The sequence below is a fragment of the Bacillus rossius genome, chromosome 12 (assembly GCF_032445375.1).
Source record: "Bacillus rossius redtenbacheri isolate Brsri chromosome 12, Brsri_v3, whole genome shotgun sequence".
Taxonomy (NCBI): Eukaryota; Metazoa; Arthropoda; class Insecta; order Phasmatodea; family Bacillidae; genus Bacillus; species Bacillus rossius.
In genome coordinates this window covers 35,238,079-35,252,688 of record NC_086339.1, presented here as the reverse complement: position 1 = coordinate 35,252,688, position 14,610 = coordinate 35,238,079, and the positions used below count along the sequence as shown (strand labels likewise).

The window sequence follows — 14,610 nt, the reverse complement described above, 5'->3', positions numbered from 1 at the left end:
TGGGAAATCATAACATATATCAGGAATTTCTTCTTGTGCTAACAAAAGTAAAACGGAAAATACAGCTTTCGTTGACGTGTATGCACCTCAAAAAATTCGAAAACATTTAATATCACAATATTGGGTATATTTTCCTTTTCGTGAATTCTCAGGCTTCTTACTGTAAATATGTAGTTGAACTAGAAAAAAAAAACCTCTACAAATGTTTACATACAATTTCGATAGCATTTAATGAATTGTTTCAGGTTAATTGATAGTAATCGTTTGCAAACACATCATTTGTTTGCACAACCATTATTTAAATGGGCCTGTATCGTCAATTCAATACGGAATTTATCTCCAATAATTTTGGAAATTACGGGCATCTACAGTTTAATAGAGATAAAGTTAAGACCAAAGTGTTTCAAGGAGAATATATTTGTGATATCTGCAATGATCGTATACACTGGATGCATAGGTAGGGCTTATGTGCTAATACAGTAGAATCCCGCTGATGCGAACCCTCACGGTTTCCGGAAAAACGGACTTATAAACGGAATGGTCGCAATAGAGAATTCGGGCCATATCCCCCCCCCCTCCCCCGTCAAATATATCCAAATACATAAAAAAATCGTCTTTGTTCGCATAGATTTCATATTCAAATAGTCTATGGTGTAAAAAAGACAACTTTATAATTCATATTACACCTCGGACTCGCATACTCCGAACAATGGGTTACGATAAATACTCACGCTAAGAGAATTCACGTCACGCGAGTTCGGCTATGCTAGCCGGCTGGTGGTTATTTTCGTTCAAAACATGGCGAAGGAACTTGTGTGGATCAGGTAGAAAACATTCGGCTATAAACGAAAGATATAAGAACAATGCTATCCTGAAATGCTGTGACATGTTTTTGGAGTAGATAATCACAGCGACAGACAGACAGGATGCGCTCCTGCCCTTGCCGTCAGCGATGTTTATTTTGACAGCTCAAGCAATTATCTTTTCCACAACCCTTCACAGCGTAAAAAAAAAGAAAACACGTGTGGATGGGTTAGTGAGGGGAAGGAGAGCGGAACTGCTGGCTGCTCACGCATCTACTCGCCAGTCGCCACTGTCTGGCGGCACGCGCGCGCGTGCGTATTTGCGTGTGTGCGTGTGTGGCTGGCGACCAGCAGCATCGTTAAGCTAGCGAGAGTGTGACGGTAAATGTCGACCTTGACCACTTCCGCTTACTGCTGGGCTCGCTCTCTTTTATCTCTGTTTCCCCCTCCCACAAATATATTGGCTGGCAGGTCTCGCCCTCTTCACCTTCATCTTATCTCTCACGCACACTTGAAGCACCTAATACGTCGCGCCCCTCAAATTTTTCAATTGCAAATTGCTGCCTTCCTTCTGTACTGCATTTATAATTTCTTCTCTCTTCTTAAGAATCGTGAAGAGAGTAGACTTCGGAATGCCATATTGCTGTGCTATCTTCGTCTTGGAAATTGTCTTCTTATCCACTTGCTGGATAATCTCATAATTTTTCATTAGCGACAAACTGGCTCACTTTATACTCATTTTCACGAATCCACGAGTCGTGTAAATTCAAAAACGAGTCACAATCGTCTAACGGGACCTGGACGGCAACAGACGAGCGCGTAGATGCTATCAGGTGATGCGCGCAGTTTACCGGTATTGGCTAGTGTGGACAGTCTAGAGGGGTGGTATCTATTTTTAGCCCTCTTTTGTATGCCTGCCTGCTTACAGTACAGCTCTCGCCAGGATAAACGTGAACACACAGCACCCAACAAAGTGTAACAGACTTGTGTTTCAGCCGATTTTACTCAAATTTTCGACTTTCTCTGCTCAAATTTTTCACGGTTTCTCAAAAAACGGTCGTATAAACGGAATGGACGCATCAGAGGGGGGTCGCATCGGCGGGATTCTACTGTATTAAATAAAATATATAAAAAGAAAAATCAGACAGTACATGTTTTTATGCCTCTGGAGGAAAAAAAATGGCATCTGGAATCATCTAGAAATTCAAAACTAAAACAAATTTGAGAAATAACATGTTGTGCTATGAAGTGTGGCATAACTATTATCAGCAAACTGCAAGGGTGTCGTTAATGAAGTGCGTTACTCATAAAACAAGCTTTCAGGTTCAGGTAACCTCAACTTATGAAACTGGCATCAGGTATACACAAAATAAAAAATAATTATAGTTTGTATTTTTGTAATTTAAATTAGATTACAAATTTTTTATACTTGTTATTCTATTAAGTGGTTCGTACTTCAGTTTTATTAATTTTTCCTTTTGACATCAAATTTTGCAGTAGGTAAGAAATCAGTCTTAAAATAAGTAAAAAGTCATCTTTTGTGGACTGCTGCTTCAGAAACACCTAATTTGCCTTTTTTTTAACGTACAATTTTCAAGTAATTTAAAATGGTATGTGTTTTTGTATGAATTTTGCCTACACCTTGATATGATGGGTTTTAAGTCAGGATTTTTGCAATGATTTAAATAATTTTTGGTATCAGCAATGGTGTGCAAAATAGATGTAAAGCCGAGCCGGGTGTGGGAGTTGTCTCTTTTACTCTGGAACGGAGAAAAGGGGTCATCCTTATATAAAAGATGCGAATGATTACATTTATTATCAAACAAACTAGCATAACATGTTATTATATGGTATTATATTTTGGTTATCAATTTGTTAATAGTCAGCTGGTTGAGAGCGGTTATTTTGTGAGTGAGTGGCAGAGATGGACGACGGGAATGTGTTGCAGCCGCGACGCGGACGAGATGGAGAACTGGATCGCGGAGAAGCTGCAGCTGGCGACGGAGGAGAGCTACAAGGACCCGGCCAACATCCAGTCGAAGCACCAGAAGCACCAGGCGTTCGAGGCGGAGCTGGCGGCCAACGCAGACCGCATACAGAGCGTGCTGGCCATGGGGCAGAACCTCATAGACAAGCACCAGTGCGCAGGCTCCGAGGAGGCTGTGCAGGTCGGCACTCTTGCGAAATTACTAAATTAGTTCTACCTAAAATATTATAAAATTTCTAAAGTAAATTGAAGTAAAGTTACATGCATACACTCTTAAAAATGTGCTCTAAAAAAACTTGCGCATACATTTAAACTCTGTTAAGACTATTTTCAAGGGACTGCTTAAAAAATATTTCTTAGGTGGGAAAATTTTGTGGATAGGAAAAGATCAAAATACCTTTTCATTAAAAAACATTTCCTACGGTTTCATAGTGTTTGGCGATTTTTCTCAAATTCACGAGTTGCAAAATTTTCTTGTTTTTAGTTGTAAGTGATGTAAAGCTGCAGATGTCATAACCTCATAACTAATACCCTATGTTAATTAGTATTAGACAAATTTAAATAGAAGTTTTTTTTATATAATTTTTAAAAGTATATTGGGTCTGTGTTATTTTTCTATAGTTCTACTTATAGTTGAAATGATCATCCCTATCTGCCAGTGAAAATAGGGTCGAAAAAGGTTTGGGATCTTGGCATAAAGAATTCTGTTTACGTTTTGACACTTCCTGCTGGCGTTATCTTTCCATCAGGGCGAGCTAGCGGCTAGAGCGTGGCAGGGAAGGAAGGAAAGGGGAGACTGTTATTTGTTGGTGTCACTTGTAATTTCCATAGATTTACCAACCCTGGGGTTTATAGTGAAGTTAAAAAAAACTGTGTGCGTGTTGGTCACCAGCGAATATACTGCAGCGTTTTAGTCTGAGTCTGTTGTATTTTCACTGGGGAAAGGATTAGCTTTTACACTTTCCTTGATACTGGTATCAGTAGAGTACTGACATTATATTTATGTTTCTCGGTGCCAGTTAATGAACTGAGAAGTGAGAAACGGGACCAGCCCATCACTGTTGTATATCGTTGCATAGTAAAGTATGAAATAAGTGTAGAAACGGCGAGGTGCTGTTGCTGCTGCCCAGGCACGGCTGGCCTCCATCGCGGACCAGTGGGAGTTCCTCACGCAGAAGACCACGGAGAAGACGGTGAAGCTGAAGGAGGCCAACAAGCAGCGCACGTACATAGCTGCCGTGAAGGACCTGGACTTCTGGCTGGGCGAGGTGGAGTCCCTGCTCACGTCCGAGGACTCGGGCAAGGACCTGGCCTCCGTGCAGAACCTCATCAAGAAGCACCAGCTGGTGGAGGCAGACATCCAGGCCCACGAGGACCGCATCAAGGGTGAGACCACCACCTTGAATCCTGCATGGGAAGTGCTTTTAATTAAATAACAGAACATATCTTGGATCAAATGCCAAATTTTTTTAATCTTATTTTGCATGAAATTTTCTTAGTGGAATATGCTTCAGGCACAGTTTCATGCTTCATAATTTTTTTTTTCTGTTTGTAGACATGAATGGACAAGCAGACTCGCTCATAGAAAGTGGGCAGTTTGACACTGCCAACATCCAAGAGAAGCGTCAGTCCATCAACGAACGTTACGAGCGAATTAAGAACTTGGCGGCCCATCGTCAAGCTCGACTGAACGAAGCAAATACATTGCACCAGTTCTTTAGGGATATTGCAGATGAAGAATCGTGGATCAAGTATGTGCTGTTGCCCTTAATTTTTTTATTTTTAAAATACATCACAATGGGGTTTTCTTTTCTGTCATTTTGTGCATTTGATTTGTAGGATAAAAACTTTGGTGTCATTGAAGTCCTAATTTTTACTTTGCGACTTAACAACAAACTCAAGATAGCTAGTACAATATAATTTAATATTAATTACAAAAAAAAGATTTAACCAACATTGTTTATATGAGACTGAGACTTACAGCTTGGAACGATGTGAATTGTTTTCAGAGATGTTTGTTTAATGAGGTGACACTTATAGTTGACTATTGTCTGGCTCGGAGAAGGAAGCTGAGTGGCAGTCTTGTGGGCGGCCTGTGAAGGGGTGGGTGGTGCTCGCAGAGAGAAGAAGCTGCTGGTGGGCTCGGACGACTACGGCCGCGACCTCACGGGCGTGCAGAACCTCCGGAAGAAGCACAAGCGGCTGGAGACGGAGCTGGGCTCCCACGAGCCGGCGATACAGGCCGTGCAGGAAGCCGGGGAGAAGCTCATGGACGTCTCCAACCTCGGCGTCCCAGAAATAGAGCAGGTAACACACGTCCGTGGAATGGCAACACTGCACAGTGCTCAGCTTTATGTGCGATTATGAAAAAAGACATTGCAAGGTTAGCAGGATGTCCACATTCTGGAAAATAGTGTAAAAGTCAAGGAAATTATTTGAAATCCTAGAAACATAATGGGAATCCCCCAGAGCTGTAATTTGTGAGGGAAATTTGATGTTCGAATCTGCAATCACAAAGACTGAAAAAAAAAATGAAAAATTGTTTGGGGGGGGGGGGGGGGGGGCATGTTTTAATGTGTAGTCATTCACATATTTTATATATATATGGTTTTGTTTGAATTGTCTAGAAATAAATAAAGCGGAGAGAGAACTAGGTCAGTTATGGAGGTGGTGGAGGCAAGATTTTCTTTATTTCATAAAATTGCAAAGCAGGTAATTTATTTAATGAATAATCAGTAAAATTTGGAAAATCATGGAAATTTTATTACACCCTTACTAAGTGTAAGTCACTAAGTTCTATTACTACAACCCAAGTAAGTATTTAAATGTGGTGCTTGTTTTTGCCCAGACGAGACACTGAGCGTGTGTGTGCGCGTGTGCGGTGTCGCAGCGACTGAAGCTGCTGAACCAGGCGTGGGCGGAGCTGCAGCAGCTGGCGGCCACGCGCGGCCGGAAGCTGGACGGGTCGCTGGTGTACCAGCAGTTCCTGGCCAAGGTGGAGGAGGAGGAGGCGTGGATCAGCGAGAAGCAGCAGCTGCTGTCCGTCGAGGACTACGGGGACACCATGGCCGCCGTGCAGGGCCTGCTGAAGAAGCACGATGCCTTCGAGACGGACCTGGCGGCCCACCGCGACCGCTGCGGGGACATTGCGGCCGACGGCGAGTCCTTGGTGGCCGCCGGCAACCACCACTCGGACAGCATCGCCCAGCGCTGCCAGCAGCTGCAGGTATAGCGATTTATATGTTTTAATTCTTCCCCTACAAAGTTAAAGTTTGCAATTCACAATCTCAGAGCATACAGAAGTGAAGTTTGGCCATGTTACAGCAGGTTAAGTGAATAAACAAGAATTATCAGTAGGGGTGAAATTTGGTCATATCAGAAAAATAAAAAAATAAAATGATTTCATTAAAAAAAAATATATTTTCTTCTGATTTTGGTGTATTATGCACAAAAAACTTAATCAGTTTTAATACTTGTTTCAATATTTAGTTAATTTTGTTTTGTGTGACAAGCAACATAAGCACTACATTTGTCCACATAAATTTTCGTTCCTAGCAATATTGATCAGGATTGTTTTATCTGCACACATGTCAGCACTGGTGTACAAGTACAGGCACTTGTGCCTACCTTTATGAACATGGAAACAGTTAATGAGCACAAACTTGTTTGTACAGATATGGATGTGTTTTTGTAATATTAACAACCAATATTTTGTAACATGAATGTTTGGTGGGGGTGAAAACAGACATTTTGAAATGTTGATTACTTTTATAGGTGTGGCCTAAACTAGAACTAGATAAGCTAAGAACTAATGTTTATCCTTTGAGCCTGTGCAATTTTTCCTTTTCGTAATTATCTTTTTGTCTCGGCTGGCTAGCATAAGGTTGTGAAGGAAGGGAAGACTGCCAATTATCACCGACAATTTTAAAAAAAAATTTAAAACTTTTGCTTGTCACGTGGAACTTGAAGTGAAGTTAGATGACTGTGTGTTGCTTGCCGGCAGTATACCACAGTGTTTTACCAGAAGTCTATTGTATTTTCACTGGGAAAGCTTGAGCTGTTAGGCTTTCCGAGGTGCTGGGATTATGTTTACAGTTCTCGGTGGTGGTTAGTTTGCCAAGAACTGGCGAAACCAAGAAAGGTGTTCTACGAATAACTAGTTCAAAATTAGATTAGAAATATTTTGAAATTAGCCACTCAGTAATTAAAAATCAAACTGTGCTAAGGTATTGGAGCTCAGGGAGATGTTGTTTGTGCCCGGTGATAAACGCAACAAAGCTGGTCTGTCAGTGGACAGATGTGACAGTGGTGGCGGGCGTGCCTGTCCCCAGAACAAGCTGGACAACCTGGCGGCGCTGGCCGCCCGCAGGAAGGCACGGCTCATGGACAACTCGGCCTACCTGCAGTTCATGTGGAAGGCGGACGTGGTGGAGTCCTGGATCGCAGACAAGGAGACGCACGTGCGCTCCGAGGAGTACGGCCGCGACCTCTCCACCGTCCAGACTCTGCTCACCAAGCAGGAGACGTTCGACGCCGGTAACGTTTCACTCTGCACCATTGCTTCTCTTCAAACTTTACAACAGGGCATGATTCCGTTTATTGTTCTCGCAAATTAAATCTGCCCATGACATCTTTGCATCAATAAATTTTTTGTCTGGTTTTGTGACACAGAACTGGTTAAAATACAACTTTGATCAGCAGAGCATTGATTTTCATATTAACTTTCATACTTAAAGGCTGCCAAAAATCTTTGAATCCGCCCTTTTTCATATTTCATTCGGAATTGCAGGCCAAAAAAACTGTTGCAAATTCCATTGTCCTGTGCCTCGACCATTTTAACTCTTGCCCACATTCTTAATGGTAAAGTTTGTACGAGGGCCTGCTTTGAAAAAACCTAAATCTGAAATGACAAACAATTCAAATAAAGTATCATCATGATACTTCTGAGCATTTAATTAAATATAAGAAAAAACATTTTCCCCAAGACCATAGGTGTAGATGTAACTTCAATACTTAAATGAAGATGGTATGGGTTAAATATTTTCTGTTCATTGAATTAAATGCTTAAACGGGGCCTCACCTATTAGGAATTGTTTGCCATCAGATGTCTCCTTGTAGTTGTATCAGTATTAAAATAATGTGATTCAAAATGGAAAATTTTTGATTTGCTGTATGACTTTCCATTGCAGTTGTGTAATGTAAGTTGCTGCACACTAGGGAGTATAGCATGAGGAGTTGTTGCTGGCAGGTCTGCATGCCTTTGAGCACGAGGGCATCCAGAACATCACTGCCCTGAAGGACCAGCTGGTGCAGGCGAACCACGACCAGACTCCGGCGATCCTCAAGAGGCACGCCGACGTCATCACCAGGTCAGCTTCGTTATACAGTAGAATCCCGTTATAGCGAACACGGCTATAATGAGGTCTTTTTGAGGAATTTACGGCGTGATTGCGTGAAGCGCGCTTTGGTTATTTGTCTGCTTTATCTCCACCCCTCTCGCTCGCCACTAGACATCTTGCCGTTGACGCTGTCACATTCTTCAGCCGTGCAGTCGCCACCTAAGTGCGTGGCTTTAAAAATAGAATTCCGTCCTTTCTTTTATCAAACTTCCGTTAGTTATCTGTGCCTGCGACTTCACAGTCACAGCATCACTGGCTGGCTTCAAGGCCAAGGTATGCTCGAGTCGAATAAACCAAGCCTTTGAATATACATATACTTGTACGCATTTCTTATTATTTAGAAAATAGATAAAATCTATTTTTTCCCGCCACTAAACATGACAATGTGCACTTTTTTTAAAAAAAATATAAATGCTCTTAATTAATTTGTTGTGACATTTTCATTAACGAATAATAACATTGTTTATAACTATTTTAGGCCAAAAAAAGTCAGAGCCGTCTTTATACTTGTTGCTAATTGATCGCGTTAATAATACACAAATACACAAAACTTGTTTGGAATTATTTCAGTCGCGACACGTTTACAAACACGTCACGTTATTTATTTTACTATCTGACTAGTAGGCACTACCGTATTTATTTCCGAATCACTAGGACAGTTTTCTTGTAACTTTTGTTTCGGTCAGTTGTTGGGGTATCTGTCCAGGAAAGGGGTGGTGGTGGTTTGAGTTTAATCCCAAATTTATTTTCTAAAAAAGTTTACAGATTTCTTTAAATGAACAAAGTATAGTTTTCCAGCGACTATTTCGTTTGAGGCTTACGTGCGTTGCCGCACTCCTGCGTTTTTGTAAGGAATTAAATTGTCGCGCTACACTAGCGCCGCCTGTTAGCAACATCCCGATCCAACATGGCCGCCATCAGACAGCCCGCGTCAACAATAGATAGCAGCACAATGCTGCGTCGGCCGCGGGCCAAGTCCAGTAATCGATTGCGAGTTGAGATGCTATAGCGTGGTAGGGTATTCTGGTTACTTTGACGTAATCGGTGATCGCATCCGTACTTGTGGGGTATCGTTTTAAAGAGAATTCACACATCTGCTCACAGAAATTAAGATTTCGTTAATATAACCTGTTATCTTCCAATTATACAGGTTTAAACACAATTTTTATGCTATTTTCGGTTAATTTTTATTTTTGGGGGGCCAAAATCTATCCAATTCGGTTATAGCGAGGATCAAACCTGGAACCGTGACACCTCGCTATAACGGGACTCTAGTGTAGCTTGGATCTTGACGTCTGGCTAGTGTGCCAAGAGTACATTCAAGAGTGGACGGGAGAGAAAATCAATTGAGTGTGACATGGCTTTAGTTGGCTTTGCGTGCTGTATATGAAAAATAAACACAGTTATCCATCGGATTTGCTCGTGGAAATTTCTTCATATCATCGCTAAATCAACGTTGTGTTACGATATCTGGAGTAGAAAATTTTAACTTGTTGTGTAAGTTTGTCTGTTTTAATAGTGTTGTACAGTAATGGGAAGGGCTATATATTTAATTTTGTTTTTGGTTATACAATAAATTTCATCTTGGACAGAACAAATAAATATTTTGTATTTAGTCAGAGAAAATTGTAAACAATACTGTTTCAGGGCAGTTTCGAGCACACTGTTGTAGCTACAGCTGGTTCTCACTTCAATTAATGTTTTCAGAAGCCCTGGTTGAAATCTGTTTTCAGAGTTTCTCTGCCTCACGCCTTTATAGTTTTCGGGAGTACAGAGATGGTTGCTCTCACACACAATCTTGCAGTTTGTAACGTGGAACTCGGGGGGGTGGGGTGTAACTGGGAGTGGTGTGCGTGCTGCTGACAGGTGGCAGAAGCTGCTGGCAGACTCGGACGCTCGCAAGCAGAGACTGCTGCGCATGCAGGAGCAGTTCCGCCAGATCGAGGAGCTGTACCTGACCTTCGCCAAGAAGGCCTCTGCCTTCAACTCGTGGTTCGAGAACGCAGAGGAGGACCTCACCGACCCTGTGCGCTGCAACTCCATCGAGGAGATACGTGCCCTCAAGGAGGCCCACTCCCAGTTCCAGGTCTGTTGCTTTGCCCGGTATCCTGCTGCAATGTAGTGTTTAATACATTCATACACACACACACACACACACACACACACACACATAAATTTTGATTAAGATCCTGTAACATTTCTTTTAAAAGCGATGGTAATTAACGTCCAACTGCAGCTTTGTAACTTGTGTCACAATGACATAAAGTAAAATAACTTGTTAACATTTTCTTGCATGAAGTCACTGGAAATGTACTTCCCTGTGACCGCTCACTAAAAACCCAACACAGTTGTGCTTCAGGCATTGAGAGGTTGTGTGTGCCTTTATAAACTCATACCTGCCAACTTGTTAGGAGTGCAAGCAGCAAGATTTCCAAATTAACAAATCTATAGCGTAAATCAGGTGCGATGTTTAAAATAAGTGATCCGGAAAACACGTGTTTATTTTGCATTGATAACACCACGTCTCTTCTCAAAATACGAAAGTTAAATAAAAAGTTACTGTAATTTATTAAAACTTCATTATCATGGAAACCTTGAAAGTCACGCAGCCTTTCCTTTCTTTTGGATCTTTTTTCCAAAAGGTAATAAATGTCTACAAGTATTTCTTCCACCCTCACTGGCAAACTTGCAGAAGCCTATTCTGCAGCCAAATTAGGTAATTAAGTGGCACACAGACAACCTATAACTACTAAATTTGGCTGCTTTTCTTTTAATACAGAAATAACACCATTTTTAACTCCAACCATAACTGCTGCATTATCACAGCCATAACCTATACGATTATGAATTGGCACATTCATACTTTAAGTTCTGATAGCAATAACTGCCCAATATTTTTACCAGTAGAAGCACCTTCCAATGAAGGTATGGCCAAAACACAACTAGTTACTAACCTGCAGTCAGGGTTGTAATAAGTTACCACGAGAGGATATAACTTATTACTTGTGTCATTGCTTCCACCAGTAGCTAGTGCGTATGGGCCACTTTGCAAGCACTTTACTACTGAAGTAGTAGTATTGACGTGATGATCAGTCTCCTCTTCTCTCACCGATGTCTCTCTTGGGTGAGAGCCAGGTATCCGGGTGGAGAAGGTCCAAGCTGCTGGTCTTGCGGCAGGTTTCACGCTCGGCTGGTGTAGGCGAATAGCTAGTGGGGTGAGAGATAGGGACTAAACTATTGATTGAAAATAATGTCGGTATTTTCCACGGAACTTTTATTGACCTGAATTGTCGAAACAGTTCAATTTGTTGCCTGCATCGGCTTTTACAACATACACAGAATTTATACACGGAACACCCTATCGTCCAGAAAGGGGGGGGAAGGGAGACAAATTCCCTAGGCCGAGATAGGTCCTCGGATGGCCTAACTCGCGAAGGAGGGGTGCGAGCAGCAGAAAACGGATAGCCAGCCCCTATGATCGTCCTATGGCCAGTGGGCGGATTCCAGCCTCACTGGCCGTCGGGCCGATCAACTGACTTTTAGGTGGATGACCTCGCCTTTATATAGGGAGAAATGCGCGGGAATGAAGGAAAGGAAGGGAGGGGCGAACTAACTCCTCTTTGGAAGGGATGAGATGCGTGCGCATAACTCTCGCCGAAATTTCCCTGCCCTGGTGGTGGAAGTATAAACTATATATTAATAATAAAAAAGAAAAGATAAACTTGACATAAATAATTATATGTTCCTACATATATATTCAATCCTATGTATTAAAAAGTATTTAAACTTGCTTTCACAACTTAATTAGTTAAATTTATACTTTTATAAAATATAAATACAGTTGGTAGTTCGCCGGTCACAAGATGGCGTCACAAAGCGAAAAATATACATTTGTGTACACAACTCGTCCATATTTACAATTATATTCAGCAGTACATTAATATGTGTGGTTATAGCGACGTAAAAAATAAAGGGCAAAGATGGTTGGTTGCTTTAATGAATTATTCTATTGTTCGTCGCTTTGTTTATAACCTACGACGTCGCGCAGATTCGTCGCCGCATATTACGTGAGTAGGCCTATTGCCGAAATACATTTTTCCCTGAATTGCTTCTGAACTTATTAAAACTCGTTTTGGGTTTAATTATCACGTAAAGTAACGTGATATTTAATATAGGAAGGGCGGGCAAGCGTCAGTATTGGAAGCCATTTCTTTTACTATTGCTGCAGTTTTAGTGCACCCACAGCTGTATATTTTTGCGATATCAGACCCTGGGAACATTTTTCGAAACAAATGCCCGGCGTGGTCGGCGACGCTGAATGGAAGGTTATGTTCCACTAACAAGCTTGTAAAATAACATTCCGCCCTAATCACATAACTGTCACTGTTATGGTTCACGGAAAAGAAACTACCGATTTTTTTTTGTTTCTTCTGCAAGCTTCGCGTTATTTGCATGTTTCAAGCTCTCGACGTGATAGGAAATATCGTGCTTGCCGCCATGGGAAACAATGTCGCAACAAACACTACAAAACGCAAAATTAGAGCCTTTTTCACTCTTAGTAATGAAAGATAATAATTCTGAGTAAGATGACCGAAACACCTGTCCATATTTTGTTTTACTACTCATAGCCATTATGAAATCATATTATCTTACGTTTCATACAAGTGCTAACTTATAAAATATTTACCGCACTCGTACATGAATGGTTTCACTTGTCTCCAGCCAACCTGCTGTGTACCAACAAAACTCCCAAAAATTACTTTTATGACTATTCTGCACAAAAGATTAGCAAGATCAGTAGCCATCCAGCCTGCTGTGTACCAACAAAACTTACAAAAATTACTTCCTTTTCGGAACGATTTTTCTCTGACTCCATTATTCTCATATCGCGGACGCCATGTTGTTAAACAATAACAAATGCTGCTCAAACGGTACATTTATATGGGCACTAAAATATTATACTGCATTTTTGAACAGACAAAAATCGTAAGATGTTCCGAATTTCCGTACAATCGTAATATGAATTATTTTCCGTACAAATTACGGGAAAATCGTACAAGTTGACAGATATGTAAACTATTAAATTGTTTGCAGGATGTCCACTATTTTACTAAATGAATGTTCCATTAAGTAACTATCGAAACATTTTGTTAGAAGCTACTCAAATTCTACAATAATGTAAGTTTGAACGCTTTATTATGCCTATGTAACTTTTGCAAGTACACATCTACATTAGCCTGATGATGTGATTATCGACAGTGGCTTCACGTGCCTGAGTTGGTAGCTGTAATGGCGAGTGAGAGCGTCACGCCACCAATGTGCTGTCTGGTTGCAGGCGTCCCTCTCCTCGGCGCAAGCCGACTTCCAGGCCCTGGGGGCTCTCGACCAGCAGATCAAGAGCTTCAACGTGGGGCCGAACCCCTACACCTGGTTCACCATGGAAGCTCTGGAGGACACCTGGAAGAACCTGCAGAAGATTATCAAGGTCAGCATTCGTATCATCTGTTCTCCTTTACACCTGAATGTGGTCATTTGTACCTCAATCAACTGTTAATCTTTGGCATCTACTTCCTGTTCTGCAAGAACCAAGCATTTACCAATTCTATTTTACGTTTTCAATTTTAATGACTTTATCTCTGTTAAAAACTCAAACTCTTTAGCAGCTGTGTAAATTTACATCAAATCTTTTAAGAATTTATTTTTTTTAATTGCTAACAAATGGTAGCATGTTCTTCATTATGGTTGATGCAAAATACAGTGCATGAACACTAACAAATCAGTGTCATTTGGTTACAATTTTTCAGCGGTAAAAACAGTTCTTTAAAACAACTGCAATCTTTAAACATCTGATACTACCAATTAGTCCAGTCCTATGTATACCACCACTGAGAGTCTTGTACTTTGGAGTGTAAATTCTTGAAATCTACTTTCCAAATTTTGTCATTAAAGGTTTCTCTTTGGTTCTTGATCTTTTTTTTTAGTGGTAGGCTTGTGTGCGAATATTTGAATATTCCAATTTCAGTAGTTTATTATTCATATTTGATTTAACTTTGAATACTAACACTTTGAAATAACGAATATTCAGTTTTTTACAAACACTTTACACAGCGTACCTCATGAGTTTGTTATACCAACATTTTTTTAAGTTAACAGTCATTTGTGCAATATAAATATACAATTTAGATGTTTTAATTTGATCGTGTAATTTAAACAATAACAATACTATGTGTTTTAAACATGCAACAGTATTAATTGTTATTTTTCAACAATCTCGCTAAACAGCAACGGAAACATTGTGTGAACGATTAAAAGCACTGACTATTTGTGACATTTCGATCTTGAAAACAAAGTATTTTTGTATTATTTTCATTACATGTAGTCCCGTAGCAGTAATGGGAGAAAAAATATTAACCATGGCTTA

At 40.7% G+C, this 14,610-nt stretch overlaps 1 protein-coding gene across 1 annotated transcript in view; it reads left to right on the top strand.

Moving 5' to 3' along the window:
- The window catches only part of LOC134537837 (spectrin alpha chain), a 99,423-nt gene that overhangs the window by 59,488 nt on the left and 25,325 nt on the right, over positions 1-14,610 (top strand). Inside the window, exons 27-35 of the mRNA XM_063378695.1 lie at positions 2,752-2,971; positions 3,921-4,176; positions 4,346-4,541; positions 4,911-5,097; positions 5,681-6,016; positions 7,122-7,326; positions 8,039-8,159; positions 10,056-10,275; positions 13,525-13,674. Of these exons, the coding sequence (XP_063234765.1) occupies positions 2,752-2,971; positions 3,921-4,176; positions 4,346-4,541; positions 4,911-5,097; positions 5,681-6,016; positions 7,122-7,326; positions 8,039-8,159; positions 10,056-10,275; positions 13,525-13,674 (1,891 nt within the window). The remainder of the gene's footprint in view (positions 1-2,751; positions 2,972-3,920; positions 4,177-4,345; positions 4,542-4,910; positions 5,098-5,680; positions 6,017-7,121; positions 7,327-8,038; positions 8,160-10,055; positions 10,276-13,524; positions 13,675-14,610) is intronic.